This window comes from Callithrix jacchus, chromosome X (assembly GCF_049354715.1).
Source record: "Callithrix jacchus isolate 240 chromosome X, calJac240_pri, whole genome shotgun sequence".
Lineage (NCBI taxonomy): Eukaryota > Metazoa > Chordata > Mammalia > Primates > Cebidae > Callithrix > Callithrix jacchus.
This window is the reverse complement of record NC_133524.1, coordinates 120,616,657-120,640,356: the sequence shown is the minus strand read 5'-3', so window position 1 is coordinate 120,640,356 and position 23,700 is coordinate 120,616,657. Positions and strand designations below refer to the sequence as shown.

The window sequence follows — 23,700 nt, the reverse complement described above, 5'->3', positions numbered from 1 at the left end:
CATTTCACCTGAGTATTAACTCAGTTTCCTCCAGAGGGTCAGAAAAATTGAGTATATGAAAGCAGTGACAAATGGGAATTTAGCTTCTTCCATAGAACTGAAATCTACTAGATGAAAACCATGTCAATGGTTTCTGTGTATGGTATCCTCCGTTTGGGGGAAGTTGAGGACCCTGGATGGCTATGCTGCGATATAGGACAAATGCCTGATACATGCGGGGTTTAAAACCTAGTTGATGGGTTGATAGGTGCAGCAAACCACCATGGCATGTGTATACTTGTGTAACAAACCTGCACACTCGGACATATATCCCAGAACTTAAATAAAATAAAATAAAAACATGCTAAATTCACGTTCAGATTTACTTTCTTCTTTTTTTAATATGTAAAACTGCGTTTTGGTAGCTTGACCTCCATCCATTTGTACCCCAGGATTGGGGAATATGTGCTTTGAAATCAAAACTAGCTAGTTCAAGTGATTACATCTAAAACCTTATACTTAGTCAGTTGCAAGTGAATTTTCTGGTGACTGAGATAAGTTTTCCAACTTCCATAGCTAATGGAGAATGGACTTCCTTTTTAAATAAAATTTGTCATGGGATGGACTGTAATGTTTAACACCACTCTCAAAATAATTGTATTGGTTCAGATCTACTATACTTCAGAATGAGCTCAAGACTGACCCTGGTTACAAGAGTGTATGACTACTATGCTAGTGTTTGTATATAAAAACCCATTCTGCGATTGACTATATATACTATGCCATTGAAGAGTCTTTGGAGAAAGTAGTGGTAAACAAATGGCACGTTACCAACCTCCTATTGCTGAGAAGTAGATTTTAAAGGTTTTTTACATAGTAGGGTTTCATTTGCACTGAGTTAACCATATCCTCTCATCCAGTCTTCTTTGAAACAAATAACATGCATTCAACCAGAATGAATAGCCAGGATTATGAGAGATATCTGTAGCTATGGGATAAAACAAAGGCAACTAGACTGTTAAAGTGGAAATGGCAAATATGTGTCACTGACATCGTTGAGTCCACGTAATCTGTCATGGTACTTTTCTGCCATGAATCTTTCCTGCCAGATCAAGATTAAACCCCATTTGTTGGTCTTGTTTGCATTAGTCTGTAACAATCTAAGCATTCAGGATTTCGGTATCCAGAATTTAAGCCTTTCTGATTCCCTTGGAGTAAAAGCAAAATGGCAGACAAGTTAAGATAAATCGATCTGTTGATTTCCCTCATTGATGGCGGTATGTGAACACGATTTGTTTTTCTGTTTTATCAATCTTTCTGCTTTGTTTCATTGCTCCCAGTGTTTTACTTGGACATTTCAATTAGGCAAGCAGAAAACATTCTTGTCACCCCTTTTATTTTCTTTCTTTCTTTTTTTTTTTTTTGAGACGCAGTTTCGCTCTTGTTACCCAGGCTGTAGTGCAATGGCATGATCTCGGCTCACCGCAACCTCCGCCTCCTGGGTTCAGGCAATTCTCCTGCCTCAGCCTCCTGAGTAGCTGGGATTACAGGCATGCACCACCCTGCCCAGCTAATTTTTGTATTTTTAGTAGAGACGGGGTTTCACCATGTTGACCAGGATGGTCTCGATCTCTTGACCTCGTGATCCACCCACCTCGGCCTCCCAAAGTGCTGGGATTACAGGGGTGAGCCACCGCGCCCAGCCTACACTCTTTTATTTTCTAGAAACATCTTTATTGAGGTAAAATTGACATACAATAAACTATATGTAGAGTATACAAGTTGGTACATTTTACATATGTAGATATGCATTAAAACATTACCACAATCATCACGGTGAACCAACCTACCATCCCTAAAAGTTTCCTTTCACTGCTTTATAATGCCAATACCCTTCACTCCCTACACACCGCAACCCAGGCAACAACTCATCTGCTTTCTCTCACTATATATTAATTTGCATTTTCTGGATACTTACATACCTCAAAGCACACAGTATGTAGACTTTTTCTTTGGCCTCTTTAACTCAGCATAATTATTTTGATATTTATTTATGTCATTGTATTTATTAATAGTTCATTCCTTTTTATGTCTCAGTAGTATTCTATTATATGGATATACAAGAGTTTGCATTCATTTGCTTGTTGATGTTTTTCGTTTCCAGCTTTTGGCTCTTACAAATAAAGCTGCTATGAACATTCATGTACAAATCTTTGTAACAACCTATGATTTTATTTATCATTGGTAAATATTGAGGGGTGGAATAGTTAGATCATATAGCAACTGTACATATAATTTTATAAGACAGGAAGATATCTAGGGCCAACATTGCTCTGCACCCACTTTACACAGCTTAATAGCAAGACCCAAAAGGATAAAAATGTTGCCAAATAATTTAACCACACACTAGAATGAAGCTTTATATACACATATATCAGACAGTCTCCAGCGTACAATGGCTCAACGTAAAAATTTTTGACCAGATGATTTAAAAGCAATACACATACAGTAGAAACAATACTTGGAGTACCCATACAACCATTCTGTTTTTCATTTTCAGTGTAGCATTCTATAAATTACATGAGATATTGAACACTTTATTATAAAGACATTGCCTAACTGTAAGCTAATGTAAGTATTTTGAGCACCTTTAAGGTAGGCTAGGCTAAGCTATGATAGTCAGCTTTTGATTTACAATATTTTCAGCTTACAATGGGTTTATCAGAATGTTACCCCATTGTAAGTTGAGGGGCATCTATCTATGAATTCAAAATCTGTTTTGAGTGTTCTATTCAATGTCTATGAATTACAGGGTTTTCCACTCTGAGTGTTGGCAACAGCAACTATTTCCAGCCCTGTTTCAGATTCAGAAGTTCTTTTATTCCTTTCAGACGGCTCTTTCTCCATTCTCAGATGGTTTTCTTGCATGCATGTGCTGTCCAGAATGCAGGTGAATAAGCAGGGGGTACCCTCTGAAGATCCATGGAATTCTCTTTCTGTGAACTTCTCTCCTCTCTGATACTCTGTACTGCAAACTCTAGCTATCTTGGGCTTCCCACACGACCAGTCTTCTCAACTCAGAAAGACTACCAGGCTCTACCTGTGATCCCCTCCTTTTCCTGAGGCCTAGAAACTCTTAAAGGGTTTACCTAATGTGTTTCTCTATCTAAGGGATTGTTGTCCTTCATTACCTGTCGGCCAATGCCTGAAAACAGTTGTTTCATGCATTTTGTGTGGCTTTCGTTGTTTTCATTTAAGGCAGGAGGATACATTTGGTTCCTGTCACTCTATCTGGTCTGCAAGTGGGAGTCTTCTCCAGAATTTGATGTTTTCCTCTGAATGAAATTCATTCAAATTTGCAAGTTCCTGATGAGTGTCCAAACAGTTATTTCCTCATTCTTTCCCAACTTGGAAAATTTCTTTCGTTTCTTTCGTTTCTTCTTTCTTTCTGATGAGGTTTCATGCTGTCACCTAGGCTGCTTGAAAAATTTCTTTCTTTCCTTGTTTCTTTTCTTCTCTTCTCTTCCTCTTCTTCTTGTTCTTGTTCCTCTCTCTCTCTCTCTCTCTCTCTCTCTCTCTCTCTCTCTCTCTCTCTCTCTTTCTGATGAGGTCTCACACTATCACTTAGGCTGCAGTGTAGTGGTGCAATCATAGATCACTGAGGGCTCAAGTGATCCTCCCACCTCAGCCTCCCAAATAGTTGGGACCACAGGCACATGCCACCACACATGACTAATTTTTTTTTAATGGAAAAAGTCTTGCTTTATTGTTCAGTCTGGTTTCAAACTCCCGGGCTCAAGCAATCCTCCCACCTTGGCTTCCCAAAGTGGTGGGACTACAGTCAAGAGCCACCCACATCCAGCCAGAATCTCTTTTTCCTATCCCTGAAAATTTTTTTTAGTGACATTTTCTGAGTTCCTGAAAACAGGCTGTCAGAAGAGCTACAAACTCACTCCAGGGCATTCTACAAACTTAGGGATATGGCATGAAACTGGATGATGAGAATGACAAAAGAAATTTCTGTTCAAGCCAGCTTAAAGATGGTCCTTTACCAAGGCTTTGTGACTAGTTTCAATAACATTTCCCCAGTTCTACACCCTAGAGTACCTTTCTGAAGATTTTTAACAGGCAATTATTTCCCAATTCATTATGCCAAAAAGTATAGTGAAGAAAGCTTCTTTTGTGTGACTATTTCAGTCAGAAGATGATACTGAGTACTTATTCTCCGTTAGTCTAATATTATAAATTGTATTTTTCTGAATTCACAGCCAATGGGCTGCTGTCTTTCTCTTCTTGCCAAATTTGTGGAACATCTGTTATTTGAAACACACAGCTAATTTACCAAAATAACAATTTTTCAATTCGCATTAGTAGGCATTGTTTTATGTTAAGCAAAACCACCTTAAATGTGTCAGATTTGGGTTCAAAATGTTAACCCTTTCAAGAGTGGTTCAATGTTAGCTATTAATTTTTAAAACATGGTATTTAGGGTCCTTTGCCTAGAATTTTTCTAAGGCTTGAGGAGATGTCAATACAACCTTAGAATGTAATTTATTCTGCAGTTCATGATGGACACTGGCTTTAGTGCACCATTCTATCTTGGCATTTTTACTCATTCATCACAAAGTAAATGCTTACAGAGAAGTGTAGAATGTTACAGAAATAATATTGCTTGCTTTTATGAGTATGTGTTTGAAGCACTCACAAGTGCTTTTAATGGTTATTTAACTCTAGCTCATTGATCTCACTTCTCTAGATAGAATTGTGCAGCAGATTAATGTAGTTTAAAATTTCAGACACACACACATACACCTTGACAAAAGAGCTTCACATACTTAGTGAGCATAATGGAAATACACCAGTATACCTGGAAGACCATGATGGGCAATAAGGATGCAGGTTCCAAAGTGTTATGAACAGCCAGAAAATTGGGCCAACACATGTAAGAAATGAGAAATTTTTAGGGCCATTGAGCACCATGCATTTTCAGTGTTCAGTAGCCCTGAAAATTTCTCATTTTGGCCAGGAAGTCTCTGTCTCATTCAAAATGTTGAAATAAAGGGAACATGCACAGGTTCTCATTGATCTAAATTTCTGTTGAAGTCCAGGACCTCCCACCATCTTTTCTAGTCCTTTATTCTTTTTCCAGACCCTTATTACAAAGACTGTAGAGATAACATCCAATTTTTGTCATTGTAGTGGTAACTGCTGAGCTAGCTTCAAAACAAGTTCTCCCATCTTATGTGAATATAGCCTAAATGGAGCTGTTCACTAAGGTGAAAATTAGTTTAAGGAAATAGCAGTTGCTTATTCCCACATCAAATTCTCTTTCTCTTATTAGATTGGTGAAGGATATTTTAATCTCTCTCTAAATATGATTGGAGTTTGTTTTGATTTCTTCCAGGTTTCTACCTCATCTTCTTTCTTTCTGAGTTTCTGCTATAATTCTGTGTCCTCTGATTTGAGCCATTTTTACAGATTTTCAATTCACTGTACTTCTGAGGGCATCCTTGTCTGATATTAACATAGCCTTTTAACTGCATTCTAGGATGTCTCCAGCTAACCAGTATTGGTCACAAAGCATGAATATTTCTACTTCAGGCTTTTAACTCTGCCCAGATTTGTTGCCATGCTTTTCAGTATACTGACAGATGGAGAAATCTTGAAAATTAAATAAGACATAATTAGTAGGTCCTGAGTGCCGAGATAATGGGTGCATTTGAAACTGTCAAGGGGAGATTAGGCTCCAGGAAGCTTAGTTATTTTATTTAAGTCCTTTTATAACCCCAGGCTCCAGTCTTGCACATGGGAGCATTCCATCTCTCATTCCTGTGCCCCAGAAAAAGCTGATGAGCCCTCAGCAGAAAAATTAAAGTTAGGTTTGGACGATGTGTCTTTATTACTTAGTTGTCATTAGGGACTTAAAAAAGGCTCTGTGTGGAACTTCCCAAAGGACATAACAAGGTCCTGTTAACTCACTCTGCTCACTGCCTAGTGTACTGCTGTACATTTGATAAAACGTTTTCATGAAGAGAGGAGGAAATTAAATTGAACGAATTTTCTAAGACTAAGAAAAATCAGAGAAGAATATTTTGTTCTGATTTCTTTACTTGAAATTGAGTGGGTGTTCAGTGAAGCTGTGTTTAAGTAAACTTACTTGAACTGATTTAGTTGATAATTTGATACCATTTTCTTTTTAAAGCCCTCAAACTGAGAAATATAAAATGGTACCCAGTAGTGAAAATTATTTGCCTGTTAGCTGGTATTACTCACTTCTTTCTCTCTGTATTTCTTGATTAAGATGGTAATAATCCATTGCATTTTTCCCTGGAGCCAGTAATGAATTATTAGTGGGTCAGTAATATTTTTTAATTGTGTGAATTTTATTCATTATGCTTCCAATAGCCATGTTGTAAATGGGTAATTTTATATTTGATAAGTAATGATTTTCTCAGTTGCTTTTTTACATTTTAAATTTTAGATACTCTATTTCTCTATCAATAATCTTGCAATTTATAGTAGATACATAGGCTCTATCAATACTTTAACATGGCATGAATTATAATTATGGCACAAGATCTTATTTAACTAATATGTACTATATCCTTCACAAAGAAGGATAAATGGCACCTTGATTTCATAAAACTACTAACTCTTTTCCAATTTGAAAGCATTGACAATTACACATGTTGGACAACATGTTCAGGTTATAATTATAGAATTTTAAAGCAAGTCAGTTACCTAGAGATTTATTTCTAGTTGGATTCATACATCTTACAAATGAGAAAACTGTGGCCCCCCAAAATGTTAAGTGACTTATCCAAAAATCACATGGCTAATTAATAACACTTGCTTCTGCATGTAATCTATAAGAGTTGTTATAAGTCACAATAATTGAAGCTAATAATTCCGTCCCCTCCCCCCTCCCTTATTATAGAAATGGACTATACTCTTTAAAAGTTATATCCCAAATTTCTCAGGTCATGGTTAAAATTAATCACACTTCTTGACTTCCAATTACTTACTTGGAGTGTAATGCCTTAAAGCTCTCTTTATATAAAGGAAGCATGGGTAGGTAGAATTTTAAGAAAAATAATCTCGAGCTTATCAGAAACAGCAAAATGGGCCAGGCATGGTAGCTCACACCTGTAATACCTGAGCCAAGGAGTTCTAGACCAGCCTGAGCAACACTGGGGAGAGCTCTTCTCTACAAATAATTTTAAAATTAGCTGTGTGTGGTAGTGCAAGTCTGTAGTCCCAGTTATTCGGGAGACTGAGGCGGGAGGAGGATCTCCTGAGCCTGGGAGGTTGAGGCTGCAGTGAGCCAAGATAGCACCACTGCACTCCAGCCTGGGAGACAGAGCGAAACCCTGTCTCAAACAAAACAAAACTAAACACACAAATGGCATTTCCAGAAAAAAGCTGATACAGATAGCTATAGCTGTCCTTCTCAAGTTTTGATAAGTGTCTTCTTTAGGCTGAACACCTGATGTTCATCTGAACCCCTAGATTCAGAGAGAAAGTACAGTTTTTTTTTTGGCATTTCAGAACATTTTTTTAAGTTATTAATTTGTTAGCATTAATCGATGCCTAATGTGATCCTATGTGGCAAACCAACTCTACTCAATCTCATGATCATCAACTATAAATGTTTCCCTATCTGCTGAAATCTTAGCAGTGATGAGTTTCATCCTTAGTTTCCCTCCTAAATTTGACTTTCAACTCTTATGTGTCTAGGACAAAAGTACATCCTAGAAGATCCCTGAGAAATCATGCATCAGCCGGGCATGGTGGCTCATGCCTATAATCTCAGCACTTTGAGAGGCCGAGGCAAATGGATCACCTGAGGTCAGGAATTCGAGACCAGCCTGGCCAACATGGAGAAACCTGTCTCTACTAAATATACAAAAATCAGCCAGGCATGGTGGCGAGCACCTGTGATCCCAGCTGCTCTAGAGGCTGAGGCAGGAGAATTGCTTGAACCTGGGAGGCAGAGGTTGCAGTGAGCTGAGACTGTGCCATTGCACTACAGCCTGGGCAACAAGAGTGAAACTCTGTAAAAAAAAAAAGAATGAAAGAAAGAAAAGAAAAAGAAAAAGAAATCATGCATCAGTTAGTCTTAATGCCCTCTTGGCTTAACTATAAGCAAGATGACATTTTGACTACCTTTTGTTCATGTTGCATTTACTTTATTCCACTAGAGAAAAAAGAGTAAGACCTCCTTCTAGCTTTGAGACACTCAGCTCCACCTGTGAAAATTGATTCAAAAGTTTCCTTGTTGTTTTAATATCTGGTGGTGTACAGTCAATTAAAAATCATTGTAGGGGTATAATTGAAGAATAATAAACTACACTTACTACATATACTTAAGGTGTGCAATATGATAAACTTTAGCCTCTATACACCTGTGAAACTATCACGCCAATCAAGATAACAGACATTGAGATCACCCCAAAGTTTCTTTGTTATCCAGCTCTCCCTCCACCGTTTTACCCTGGCAACCACTTATTGGCTTAATGTCACAGGAGATTAGTTTGAATTTTCTAGAATTTTATATAAATGGAAGTATACCATATATAGATGTTTGTCTGTCTTCTTTCACTTAGCAGTCATTTTGAAGCCCACAACATTGTTATGCATCAGTAGTCCATTCCTTTTTAAGACTGAGTAATATTCTATTGTGTAAATATACCACAGGTGGTTTATTCATTCATGTGTTCATAGACACTCAGGACATTTCTACTTTTTAGCTATTTTCAAATAAAGCTGCGATGAACAACTTTGTACGGTTGGAAAGAAGTTTTCATTTATTTGTGATAAATGTCCAAGAGTGCATTGCTCTTTTGGTAAGTATAGCTTTAACTTTTCAGAAAACTGCCACACTGTTTTCTTTAGTGGTTGTACAGTTTTACTTCCTCACCACCAGTGTATGAGAATTATAATTGCTCCACATTCTTTCTTGAAACTTCTTGTAGTCAGAATTCTTTTAGCCACTCTATTGGATATGTAGTGGTATCTCATTGTGGCTCTAGTTTGCATTTTCCTGGTAAGAGTGGTATCAAGCATCTTTTCATTTGCTTATGGGCCACCCCTATCTTTTGTTGAAGTATCTCTTCAAAGTTTTTGCCCACTTAAAAAAATTGAATTTCAAGCATTGTAGAAAGCAGTATGACAGTACCTCAAAGAGCTAAAACAGAACTACCATTTGACACAGCAATCCTATTACTGGTTATATACTCAGAGGAATATAAATCATTCTACCATAAAGACATGTGCACTCAGATGTTCACTGCAGCACTATTCACAATAGTAAAGACATGGAATCAACCTAAATGCCCATCAGTGATAGATTGGATAAAGAAAATGTGGTACGGACTAGGTGCAGTGGCTAAGACCTGTAATCCCAACATTTTGAAAGGCTGAGGCAGGAAGAAAGAAACAGGAAATGTGGTACATATACACCATGGAATACTATGCAGCCATAAAATAGAATGAGATCATGTCTTTTGTCAGAACATGGATGGAGCTGGAGGCTATTATCCTTAGCAACTAATGCAGAAACAAAAAAAAAAGCAAATACCACATGTTCTCACTTACAAGTGAGAGCTAAATGGTGAGAGCTCATGAACACAGAGAAGGGAACAAGAGACACTGGAGGTACATGAGGGTGGAGGGTGGGAGGAGAGAGAGAAGTAGACAAAATAACTATTGGGTACCAGGCTTAATACCTGAGTGATAAAAGACCTGTACAACAAACCCCTGTGACACCAGTTTACCTGTATGACAAACCTGCACATGGACTCTAAACCATTTTTCATCTAAAAAGATAAATTAATTAAAAATAAAGAACTAAAAAGAAAATATTCCCTGCTATAGAATGCACTGTTATTCTGATCACATCAACTATCAACATAATATTAGTCATTATAGTTAACCCAATAATTAATGTATGAAGGATTAATAAATCCTAAATCTATTTTATATAGACATTTCTTATATGTGTATTAAAAAGTAAAGCAAATAATTTTACTTCATATGTGAAGATAACAATAACTTAAGTTCAAAAGATATATACATTTAGAAGAAAAATAAAAAGTCTAGAGAACATCACAATATGTGCTAGCATAACTAAATTTCATGTAAAAACAAAAAAAATTGAATTTAAATTCTAATCTGCTCAAATTTTGTCTCTTGCAAGGCTGCAAAATAGGTTTTCCTTAGAACAAAAACGAATTATCTGTTTGTGAGGTTGCAAATATATTATTCAATTGACCACATCTCTACCTGTTTCCTCTTAAAAAGTAGTTTCTCCTAGTATCAGTCTATCCATTGATATCTTAGACATTCTAAGATTGTACTTACATTTCTCTTGTAACTAGTTTTTGGTAAGAAGAGATCTATAGTAAACCCCATTGAACTTTATCTTCTCTAGAGAATATGTAGTACTTTAGGTAACAAGAGTATAAGTGCACGACTAGAAAACAACCACTTATGGTGCGTTGTAAGTACTTTATAGATAATGCATCTTATGGGAATTTTGAGCACCATGAAGACGTTTGTGTATTTAAGAAAATATTTTACAATGGTGACATTGATTTCAAGAAAAGGAAGGAAATGAGGCAGTTCAATAAACATCAGTTGCTACAAGTAAGTGAAACTTTTTCTCTTTTTCTTTTCTTTTTTTTTTTTTTTTTACTTTACCACTTAAAGAGCAACTGATTCCTAACTTGGATTGTTATTTTTCTAATTATAGATTCACAAGAAAGTATATTTTTATCTGACTGTATTTAATTAGGGAATTTATGAGTTAATCTTTATAGTCAAAGCAGGATATAGTTTCAATAGAAAATAAATTGTTTATGCAATTTTTTAACAGATTACATAGCATTTTCTTAGAAAGGAACAAATCCATGTTTCCATGTTCTAACAAATCCATTTCCTTTTGAATGGGAAAAAAATCTCTTTAATAAAAAGGAAATCTGCTTATACCTTTCAGTGCTTTTAAAAGGACTTTATCTAGTGTTTTATTAATCTGGAATGACAAATTGGACCTGTATTTATTTTTATTTGCTCATCCTTTTCCAACGAATGCCATGGCTCAGATGCTCATATTAAAATCTTTGGAAAGCCCCATCTCATGTTCCATTGTATGAGTGAAACTAAATGCAAGTCGGTGCTTTTGGAAGTAAATTTTCTAATTAGTGCCCTGAATCCATGGAAAATAAATGGAGATATTTCACAGCAATTCAGAGCAAAAGCTTCCTTTCTTGTGTCTTTAAACAGAATTAGAGATGGTGCAGCAAAATCTGTGGTAATGCCATGATGAGCTTGCACCCTCGCTACTACCCATTCCCTGGCTCCCATCCACTTCAAATAAATCTCTAGGGCAGTCATTTTCAAAGTATGATTCCTGGACCAGCAGCATGGGTCTCAACAGGGAAGTCATGCAAAATGCAAATTCTCTGGCCCTACTCCACACCTGCTGAATCAGAAACTTAAATTGGAAGGCATGGATAGGAGTGGGGGTGCACAATCTATGTTTTAACAAGGCTTTTAGGTGATTCTGAAGCAGACAAGTTTGAGAGCCACTGGTCTAGGGGAGTGAAGTAAGTTGTGAATACAGACCTATATAAAATTTATTTCTTGCAGCTTCGAACTGAAAGGTTTATTACCAGCTTGCTGTAGCAACAACTGCACAGTAGGATTGGATAATGAAACATTGTGAAATTAAGAGGCATGAATATTAGCTGATCCCAATATTCTAGGTTGCTAAAATTTATACTGGGCAAAATGGATTTTTACTTTTAGCCTTATGGCAAGAAGAAGCATGGTTTCATAAAATTTTCTGTTTGACAAGTGGAAACCAAGATTATTTTTTTGAATACCACTCCTTTGGAATATAGCCAAGTTTTTGTAGAAAAAGGGAGTTACTCTTAAAGACATTCATCATGGAAGTCAAAAAGTAACATACTCAGCAGTGACTTATAACCCTGAAAGAGTTAATTTTTAATTGAATTTTTATAATACATTATAGTAGCTTTATTTGCCTACTAAATGTTTCAAAAAGCACAGTGCTAGGAAAGTAGTGATATTAAATAAACAAAAGGACTTGGTTTGTTAAATTCTTATTTGGTAATTATATGCCACAAAAATAGTTATTTTTAAAATGTATTCATATTATGCTTGCTTTCCTCTAGCATATGCTCTAAAATCCAGTACTTTCTGTATTCAAAGAATTAAATTCATGTTAGAGTTTGCATTTTATTGATATGTGCTAAGGATTAGATGCACTCAGTTAAGCTCCTTCCCAGCCAATGACATACCCTGTCTCTGATGTCAGTCTGAGAAAATCCTATATAGTGTACTACATCTCCGGATTACCTTATCTAAGTATTACATGGACATTTCAGATGATATGTCTTGGCATGTGGTCATTTTTCATTAACTTATTAGGAATTGTTAAAGCATCTTTTCCCCTTTTTGACACCTTGCTATAATTGAATGTAAAATTGACTGTAAGACTGAATGCCTGCTATTCATGCAGTAAGCTGATGGGGCATTGTTGGTGTCTAGCAGAAACCATGCCTAGATGGGGGTTTTAGGAAAAAGGGCTCTATTGCTATCTGATGTGAGATATGGACAAATAACATCTATCCTCTGGAGTTTATTTTCCTCAACTATAAAAAGAAGGAATTCATTGCATCATCTTCAAGGTTCTGAAATTTTTATAGTTCTAAGATCCAGGGGGAAAGGAGAGGAAATCCAATCTATGAACCACTGCCAAGGTACAATATATGACTAAAATTTTTTAGCTATTTGTTGAAAAAAATGAATTAAACAGAATAATTAGCATTAAGTCAGCTTTGAACTCTTTTAAAATCAATGGGAAATAACGATATTAGATACTGATGATTTAGAGTTTAAATTAACTTGTTTTAGGAAAAATACTTTAGAAAAGTGCATTCGAACTTAATGCTTTTTTCTCGGTTTTCACATTAAATTATTTATTGTTAAATCCAGTGTGTGTGGAATACTTAGAAAAGCAAATAATTCTAATATTTTAAGCATAGGTATGCTCTGCACATCATATATATTCTTCCTAGAAAAGAAATATCTTTTAAAGGACAGCTCTCTACACTTTATACTCCTCTGCACTCACTTATTTCATTACATTTTGTGAAACCTAAAATTGTAGCTATAAAGCTATTTTGGGCATGCTTTTTCCAGAACCTTGTAAGAATCAACAGGAGCATAATTTTAAGCTACAGAAGTGCAAAATAAGCACAGAGTCCTAGCTACCATAAATAAAAGGCCAGAATTCTAACTTTGCAAAAACACATAATTACTACCAATGGGGGAGGGGGGAATGAGGACAAAAAGGAGAATTTTCTGGGGGATTACTTCATACTTCTAAACATTTTCTCTGAACTTTGTTTCTTCTCAGAGATGGAATTCTGCGAAACCTCTCACACTCTGTGCTCTGGCTACCAAACAGACATGCACAGCGTTTCTCGGCATGGCTACCAGCTAGAGATGGGATCTGATGTGGACACAGAGACAGAAGGTGCTGCCTCACCTGACCATGCACTAAGAATGTGGATAAGGGGAATGAAATCAGAGCATAGCTCCTGTTTGTCCAGCCGGGCCAACTCTGCATTGTCCTTGACTGACACTGACCATGAAAGGAAGTCTGATGGGGAAAATGGTAATAAACTACTTGCATTGCTTAAGTAAAACACAGAAAGAATGCAGTTTTTAGCCTTTGCTTTGTTCTCCTTCCCTATATCTGCCCTTCTTTCATTCAATATGCAGAATGGAAATACAACTTAGCAGGGACTTATGGACAAGGCACGTACCTAAGTATCTGGAAAATAGATATTTATTTATAATAACAGACAAAATACTTTTCATTTTTGGCCAGCTCCCAAGGGAAATAATCTCATGTAATCATAATATTGTGCATGTTTTGTTTATTACTCACCTTTTATTTTCATCTTTATTTTCCACCACAATATTAGTGGGATTTTATTATAAAATATATAAATTTTATGTATTTGGGCTTTATATCAAAATATGAACAGTGAGATGAACAATTGTACAATAAGCATATTCTATATGTGCTTACTATTTGGATTCAGATTAACCTGTTGAATGTACAAATTTAGATTAACCATGTTGGACTGAAATAATTAAAAAAACAGAAGGTGAATTAACATCATCCATTTGCTTGACAATAAGGACTAGCAGCAGTGTCATTATGTTGTAATCATATACGATTTTCTTGCAAGTTTTATAAAAGGAAAAGTTTTGTCTTTTTGATTTGTTGGAAAGGGCTTAATGTATTTTATTTCTGTTCTTCGGCTCCTACCAGAGAACAAAATCTTTCCATAAAAAGCACATGAATGCTTATTAAATACATTAATCTGGTGTCTCCATCATTCTGTTTGTGTAAATTTGGTAGGTCCCCATCACCATGACCACAAGGCTGAGTCTTTTAACAGTGGTAATTAGTAATTTTTCGGGTGGCAGAGAAATGACCAGCTGTCCTGTACCTGCAGGTTTTTTTTCTATTTTGTCGTCTTCTGCCTCCTTTAACCCAAAGGTGACACTGGCCATATAATCAGAAATTAGAGGTTACCTACTAGTTAGAATATCACTTCCTAAATAATAGACTTTATAATATCACCAAGTATCCCTGGGGTCTTGATTTTTTTTATTTTTTTCATATATGTATGTGTTCATGTATGGATTGTTGACTTTGGCCAAGCTTATAAGAAGTAACATGTGGAAATGAGGAGGGAACATACTTGATATATGCAGCATATTTATTTAAGTGAAAAGCATTAGGGTAGAGGTTAGCAGACCTTTGGTCACTACAGTTTTCTGGGTTTCATCTGTCAATTGGAGAAAACTGTGACCAAAATTATATGAAATGGGGTGGTAGGTGACCTCTTATACTGCCAAGACATCTTGTTCTCCCTCATCTCACTCTGGACATATTCACTGGGTTGAAACATTAAAATGAAAGAAAGAAGTTTCCGCACTGGGCTCTACTATTCTTTTTTCATGTGTGTGAAATGATTACTACCATCAAATTTATTAACATATTTGTCACTACACATAGTTTACCATTTGTGTGTGTGTGTGGTAAGAACACTTAAGATTGGTACAGCCAATTTTAAGTATATGATACAGTATTATTAACTATAGTCAACCATGTGTCTTAGGTCTCCAGAAATTATTGATTCTGCATGACAAAAGCTCTGTACTTTGTGATCAACATCTCCACATTCCCTCATCTCTATAGCCCCTGGCACCCACCATTCTACTTTCTACTTTCAGGAGTTTAACTGCTTTAAATTCCATATAAGCAGAGATAAGACAGTATGTATCTTTTTATGCCTGGCTTATTTTACTTAAAAATATTCTCTAGGTTCATTCATTTTGTCACAAAAAATGAGATTTCCTTCTTAAAGGCTGAATAATATTTAGTTTTATCTATGTATCTATCTACATTATCTACAAATAAATATATACAACTGGGCCTTTGTAGCTGTGGATTCTATATCCATGGATTCAAGCAATCACATATTAAAAATACTAAAAACTAAACAAATGAACCAAAAAAGCTGCGTCTGTATGGAAGATGTACAGACGGTTTTCTTGCCATTATTCCCTAAAAATGCAGCATAATAACTATATACATAATGATAGATATTTTCAGTAATCTAAAGACAATTTAAAGTATATGGAAGGATGCACATAGATTATATGCAAATGGTACACTATTTCATATCAGGTGCTTGAGCATCCATAGATTTTGGTATCCATGGGAAATACTGGAGCTAATCGCTCCCCAAACAACTGTGGAATGACTGATAACATACAATTTATAAAAATATAATGGAATATTATTTCTATATAAATAGATAGAAAGATAGATAAAGAGATAGATGGTTTGGATATTTGTCTTCTCCAAATCTCATGTTGAAATTAGACTCCCAATGTTGGAGGTGAGGCCCAGTGGGAGGTATTTGGGTCATGAGGGTGGATCCTTCATGAACGACTTGATGCCATTTCAGGTTAATGAGTGACTTCTTGCTCCATTAGTTCACATGAGAGCTAGTGTTTTAAAAAGCATGACACCTCACCTCATCTCTTGCTCCCTCTCTTGCCACATGACATGCCTCTATCCCCTTTGCCTTCTGCCATGATTGGAGGTTCCCTGAAACCCTCAACAGAAGCAGATGCTTCTTGTACAGTCTACAGAACCATAAACCAAAAAAAGGTCTTTACTGTAAATTATCCAGCCTCAGCTATTCCTTTATAGGAACACAACAAGGTCTAAAACTATGTATATATGTATAATTATGTAACTCATTTTTGTTATGAGTCATTTAAGTTTCTTACACATTTTTGATATTAAGCCTTTATCAGATGTATTGTTTCCAAATATGCTCTCTCATTTTATATGTTGTCTCTTCACTGTGTAATTATTTTTTGCTATACAGAAGCCTTTTAGTTTGATGTAATCCCATTTGTTCATTTTTGCTTTTGTTGCCTATGCTTTTTTTAAATTCTATTTTAGGTTCTGGAGTACATGTGCAGATCATGCAGGATTGTGGCATAGGGACACACACATGGAGATATGGTTTTCTGCTTCCATCCACCCATCACATACATCTGGCATTTCTCCCCATGTTATCCCTCCCCAACCTCCCTACCTCTCCACTGTCCCTTCCTTGCCCCCCTCAAGAGACCCCAGTGTGTGATGCTCCCCTCTCTGTGTCCATATGTTCTCATTGTCCAACACCTGCCTATGAGTGAGAACATGCATTGTTTGATTTTCTGTTCTTGTGTCAGTTTGCTGAGAATGATGTTTTCCAGATTCATCCATGTCCCTACAAAGGACAAGAACTCATCATTTTTTATGGCTGCATAGTATTCCATGGTGTATATGTGCCACGTTTTACTGTGCAGTCTATTGTCAATGGGCATTTGGGTTGGTTCCAGGTCTTTGCTATTGTAAACAGTGCCATTATGAACATACGTGTGCATGGCTCTACTATTCTTCTACCTCTGCCAGTCCCTTGGTATGAGGTACCTTTTGGGGTGATGAAAATATTTCAAAATAAGATAGAATGATGATTGTGCAACTCTGTGAAAATGCTAAAAAACACTGAATTGTATGCATTAAAAGGATGAATATCATGTATGTGAATTACATTGCAATTAAGCTGTTTTTTTTAAAGTAACCACTAGGTGAAGGTTAAGGGTAAAATTTGAGGAATTGCTGATAACTTGGAGAAGGCTTAACTAGTAAAATGTTTACTGTTACAGGTTTCAAATTCTCTCCTGTTTGCTGTGACATGGAGGCTCAAGCTGGGTCAACTCAAGGCAAGTGTTTTCAAATATTTGATCACATATTATTTTTACTTCACCCCATCTCTGGCACCTACCCCCCAAAATGAAACGCTGCTCCTCTGACAAACAACACACAAGGCTGCTCAAGGAAACTGTCAGAGAATACAGCGGCAGCTTATTTGTTTTCTTCTTGAACATTTCCTGTGTAAATGTTGGTGGTGAAGAGGAGGTGAAGGGGGAGCTAGGGAGAAGGATAAGACAGGATTTCAGGCAGCATGAGAAAATATTTATTCAACCTGGGAGGAGAGATTGAGATCAAGTTGGGTTGGATTTGGCTTTATGACTTTCTACATATCTACCATGCTTTACTTGGCTCTAATTGTTAACTCTGTATATTTTAGGTATTGTCATAACTTTCAGATGTTGTTTAGCAGTTGGCTTTGGTCTCTTCCTCCAGCTGTTTATGCTTGGCTTTATAATCCCACTTTATCTATGTCATCAAACATAAATAATACCTTCAAATTAAAAAAATGTTGTTCATTCTCTTCTGCAAACCTATATTTTCACTGTTATTCCTTAGAAAGGGGGCATTGGTGTTCTTTTACTTTTGCCTTCATTGTGTTCATTGGGTTTTGCCCCTTTGGAGAGGGATACTAATGAAAGCAACATTTATAAATTGTTTTCACAACTCAGCCTGTCCTGGGCCCTTCTCTAACACCTTGTGGAAGGGTCTCCACATTTCACCACAAGGCAATGACTCAACAATGGGATAGAGCTGAGGCAGAAGAATGGCTTGAACCTGGGAAGCCAAGGCTTCCGTGAGCCGAGGTCCTGCCATTGCACTCCAGCCTGTGTGACAAAGTGAGACTCCGTCTCAAAAAAAAAAAAGGGATAGAACTAGTATATGAAAATTAGAACAGTCAAGAAATATCCCTTAATTTCAGTGCTAAAACACTTGAACTTAAAGCCCTGAAGTGCTGGAAAGGAAAACCATCGGGTGACAGAAGGGGATCTGGAGGTTTTCACAGAAGTAGAAGGACACTAATGCATTATGTTTCCATTTCTCTCAAATTTGTCCTAAGTAAACCCTTCATCATCTGTTGATGCTGAATTGTCTATTAATAAAAGTGTAGATTCACTCAAGTTAGCTTCAATCTGGGACCTGTGAACAGTCATTGCCTAGGTAATACTTTTATGTCATCCATTATGCTTTATTCTACCTCTCTTCCATTCCCATTTCACCTTACTAACAACATTGCTACTCATCATAGGTTAATACTAGAGTTGTGTATTTTATATCCTAACAGCGGTTGTTAATAAGTGCTAGACTGGAAGCTACTTGAAGAAATGGTCTGATTTATTCACTTTTGGAGCTTCAGTACTTAGCAGGGGACCTAGAGCACAGTAGGCACTAAATAAATGAAAACTATGCATTGCTATAAGGGTAAAATATATTTTTTGTGGATCTTGTCTGATCTTGTGTGACTCTTATAAGGATAGAAGTACTATAGTATGTCAGACCTCTGGTAATCTAAAACAGAACTCTATCTCTGACAGGTGACCTAATGATCATTTAGTTTTTTATCTTTAATTATGGGTACATAGTAGGTATACATATTTATGAGTACATGTGATGTTTTGATACAGGCATACAATGTGTAATCAGGGTATCCATCACCTCAAGCATTTATCATTTCTTCATTAAGAACATTCCAATTCCAATATTTCAGTTATTTTTAAATATGTAAGTTAACATTGACTACAGTCACCCTGTTGTGCTATCAAATACTAGCTCTTATTCATTTTCTCGAACTATATTTGTGCACTTATTAACCATCCTCACCTTTTCCCCCACTTCCCTCTACCCTTTTCAGCCTCTGGGAACCATCCTTCTACTCTCTATCTTCATAAGTTCGATTGTTTTTTTAGCTCCCACAAATCAATAAGAACATCTGAACTTTGTCTTTCTGTGCCTGACTTATTTCACTTGACATAATATCCTCCAATTCCATTCATGTTGTTTCAAATGACAAGATTTCATTCTTTTAATGGCTGAATAACATTATGTTATGTATATGTACTATATTTTTTTTATCCATTCATCTGTTGATGGACATTTAGGTTGCTTCCATGTCTTGTCTGTTGTAAATAGTGCTATGATATATTTCCTTTCTTTTGTATATACTTAGGAGTGGGATTGCTAGAGCATATGGTAGTTCTATTTTTAGCTTTTTTTTAGGGTACCTCCATACTGTTCTTCATGGTAACTATATTAAATTATATTCCCACCAACAGTGTGTAAGTGTTCCCATTTCTCCACATCCTAGCCAGCATTTGTTATTGCCTGCCTTTTGGGTAAAAGCCATTGTAACTGGGGTGAGATGATATCTCATTATAGTTTTGATTTGCATTTCTCTGATGGTTAATGATGGTGAGCATTTTGTCATATACCTGTTGGCCATTCATGTTTCTTCTTTTGAGAAATGTCTATTCTTTTGCCCATTTTAAAGTCATATTATTTGATTTTTTTCCTATTGAATTGTTTGAGCTTCTTATATATTCTGGTATTAATCCTTTGTCAGATGGGTAGTTTGCAAATATTTTCTTCTAATATGTGGGTTATCTCTTTACTTTCTAATGAGCATTTATTAGAAGAGTTTGATAGTCCTACTTAAGTATCAACCTCAGTGATTAGGGCATCCCTCAATAATTACATTTGACTATACATTGAACTGGAGAAAAAAACAATATCAACAGCTAAATTTGAATAATCAATTTCCAAGAATGTGTTTTTCACATATTCCATTCACATAGCCTGAATGGAACAGTTGGATTATAAAACATGAAAATAAAAATTGTTTATCAAGAAGCTAAATGGAAAGAAATTTTCTAGGTAGTTAAAAAGGTATTGTAACCTTTAATAAAGTATAAATTGCAAATAAATTATTTATAGTTATTGTCTTGATAATCATATTTCTGTTCAAGCAATATTCATTAAGCACCTCTCTTTGCCAAACTCTGTACTAGAGATTGGGAATATATGAAAGATGAATAATACACATTCCCCAACCTCACGGAATTTACCATCTACTGGGAGAGATTAAGGCCCTAATAGTTAAGATCGTTTATTACAGGTAACAGAAATCAATTTGAGCTAGCTTAAACAGAAAACAGTTGTATTAAAAGGACATAAGAATACAGGGTGACTGTAGTCAATAACAGTCTAATTGTACATTTTAAAATAACTAAAAGAGTAAAATTGGATCATTTGTAATACAAAGGATAAATGCTTGACAGGATAGATACCTCATTTTACACGTTGTTATTAATATGCATTGCATGCTTATATCAAAGCATCTCATGTACCCCGTAAATGTATATATACCTACTAGGTACCCACAAGAAATACTTTAAAAAAATAAAGTACGTGAGAATGCCTATGGGACTCAGGGCAAGAATGTGGCTATACCTCAAGAAGGGATTTGTTGCTGTCCCTTAACAATTCTCAAAACAATTGTTAAGAAATTGCTTTGTTTCTAAACCCATTTCCTTCATCTCTGTCTCTTTGGGTTGACTTTCTCTAAGTTTCCATCCACAAGACAAGCATAAAACCCTATACCCCATAAAACTCTAATTTATATTACTTCTATTCAGAAAAGAAGCTAAGATTAACCAGATGTTTTGTTAGTGCCATTTTGAAATTATAAGGAGACAGAATAATTTTCTAAACTTGAGTCAGCTGTCTACCACTGGTCTCATCAGCTACAATGAGGGGTAAGGTCAGTAATACAAATGTTGCTTTAGGGGAGCCTACTCATTTGATTCTCGAAGCAGTTCCCAATGCAAGGCTGTCAGTGTCAAATGGACACATATACCCAAAGAGGTCTATTAGAGAGGATTGAAAGCTAATTTTAACACACTTTAGTTAATACCATGATAAAGATACAGTAGCTTGCAATCTAAATAAACAATGTTTTCTATATAGTAAGTGTTTAAGAATAGCTGTGATAGAAGACAGATCTAGGTTTTTGCCCTAGTTCTGCCACTTAGCTGCTGTGTGTCCTTGAACAGGTAACCAGAGATCTCCAAGTCTTAATTTCTTTATCTGTCAAATGGTAACATTACCTACTTCATAGTCTTAGGAGTTTTTGTGGTAAGGATTAAATGAGAAATGGATATATAGCACTTGACATTGTATCTGTTACAATGAAATGCTCTATAAATGTCAGTTGTAGTTGTTATTTATCACTATTCATTTATTATGCACATATTATGGGATAGATGTTATCAGGTAAGGTACCTGTTATCAAGTATTAGACAAAGAGGCAATATAGCTTCTGAAGCATCTAGTAAAATCCCAGGGAACTCTTTAGCCTAGTAGAAAGAACCCAGCCTACTTTCTGCTCATTTCAAACCTCATTAAAAATCCTTGCACTTGTCTTATTTTAAGTAACACAACATTTTATTAATAGGCAACAACCTTATTCTGCTAAGCTATAGGAAATGCACTGAGGCACTTCAGACCTGGCTGCAGGTTAACTTGAGCTATTGTATTTCCCATTGTCAGTGTAGTAGCCCTATAAGGTAGAGCTGGGATTTTAATTAGTACTCAGAAGGTCTGTTGATTTCCATGAATGTTGGGCAGCTGAGCTCCTTATGTTCTGTTCAGGAACTTTACAGGTAAGGCAATATCTGATATAATATCATAACAGCAAAGAAATCCATTAGTACTGCTCCCTGTTGCTTCTGTACCACAGAACCTGAGTAGTATAGTATGTGCTACCAATAAACATACCATCATAGCCATGCATATGCTGTTCTCAGACCCTAATTTCATTCAAGGAAACAGCTCTAGTTGTGAAAAAATGGCTAACCTAATGCCTGGGTTTCTTGAATGACGAGTAATAGTTATAGCCAAATGAGGAGTTATTTCTTCTGATATTTGACCATGTAGGGCCATTCATGTACATTTGATGGAAGGAATTTGCTCATTTGTTTTCCATTTCTTTCCTTTGCTTTTTTTGTTTTCCCCTGGTAGTGTAAGTTATATAGCACCCTTCCATAGCAGTGATAACAGTTCCTCAGAAACCATCTGATTGTTAAAGGAAGTATATGAAACAATGCAATGACTTGGTAATAGCTTCAGCAGGAGCCCTGCCATATAACTGACATCCTAATGGCTCTGTTGGACCCATTAGGCATGTATGAGACAGTGCAGTTGACTCTGTAACAGCTCCTTTGGAGATGTTACACTATCAGAGGAAGTGTGTAAGTTATTGGGATTACTTTATGTGTGGGTGAGATACTTCTGTGGTGACTGTGATATTCAAAATTAAAAACCACTTTGATAATACTGAATTTCAAGTCATTATCAAGTAGATATAACAAGGTCATATTTTCCTTTTCAGTAGAACATTTTAACTAGTATTATTTTTATATTAAAGTAATATTGGCCAATGGTTTAAAAATTAATAGTAAAAACAGGTTTAAAGTTAATAAGTGAAACATCCCCCTCCCTCCCATACTTCAGGTGTCATTCTTGAGAGATAGTCAGTGTTAATAATGTATTATGTATCATTCCCAAAATTTACCATGCATGTACAAATGGGATCACATACTACAAAAAGTCTCATAATTTTTTTCCAGTTCATATTATCTTGGAGTTTTCCCCATATTTGTAGTATAAACCTGCCTCACTATTTTTAATGACTATATTAGGATTCTGTTTATATATGTGTTATTTTTTATTTAGTCAGTCCCTTGTTGATGGACATCTAGATCTCCAGTGTTTTGATATTAAAAACAGTGCTGCACTTAATATTCTTGTACACATCTTTTGCACACCTCTTGTATAATTTATTAGAAGTAGAAATGATGGGCTGAAAATATATACATTTAATGTTTGTTTACATATTAGAAAATTTCCCCCTTAAAAGAGACCTACCAATTTATTTACCTACTAAAGCTATATAAAAGTATGTTTTCCTGTATACTTATCAACACTGACAATGATGAGAAAGCTTTCTAATACCCAATCTGCAAGATGAAACACAGTATTTCTTCTTGCTATTATGTTGTATCTATTTATGGGTGAGCTTGGTCATCTTTTTAGGTTAATAGCCCATTTCCATCACTTCTCTCAATTTCCATCACTTCTCTCAATTTCCTGTTGACATACTTTGCCCATTTTCCCATTCGAATTTTTATATTTTCCTATTAGTTCTCTAGAATACTTCCTATTGACTACATATTATGGCTTTTTCTTAGTTTGATATTTGTCTTTTTAAATAGGTGCATTGTGTGTGTGTAGTGTGTATGTGGTGTGTGTGTATAGGATGAGATTTACATTTTTTAGAG

The 23,700-nt window shown here is 35.8% G+C and overlaps 1 protein-coding gene across 3 annotated transcripts in view; it reads left to right on the top strand.

The window, feature by feature from the left end:
- Window positions 1-23,700, top strand: part of TENM1 (teneurin transmembrane protein 1) — an 801,721-nt gene that overhangs the window by 290,671 nt on the left and 487,350 nt on the right. For all 3 annotated transcript variants that reach the window (XM_078363019.1, XM_054251187.2, XM_054251185.2), the window contains exons 4-5: window positions 13,424-13,684; window positions 17,320-17,376. In XM_078363019.1, the coding sequence (XP_078219145.1) occupies window positions 13,424-13,684; window positions 17,320-17,376 (318 nt within the window). The remainder of the gene's footprint in view (window positions 1-13,423; window positions 13,685-17,319; window positions 17,377-23,700) is intronic.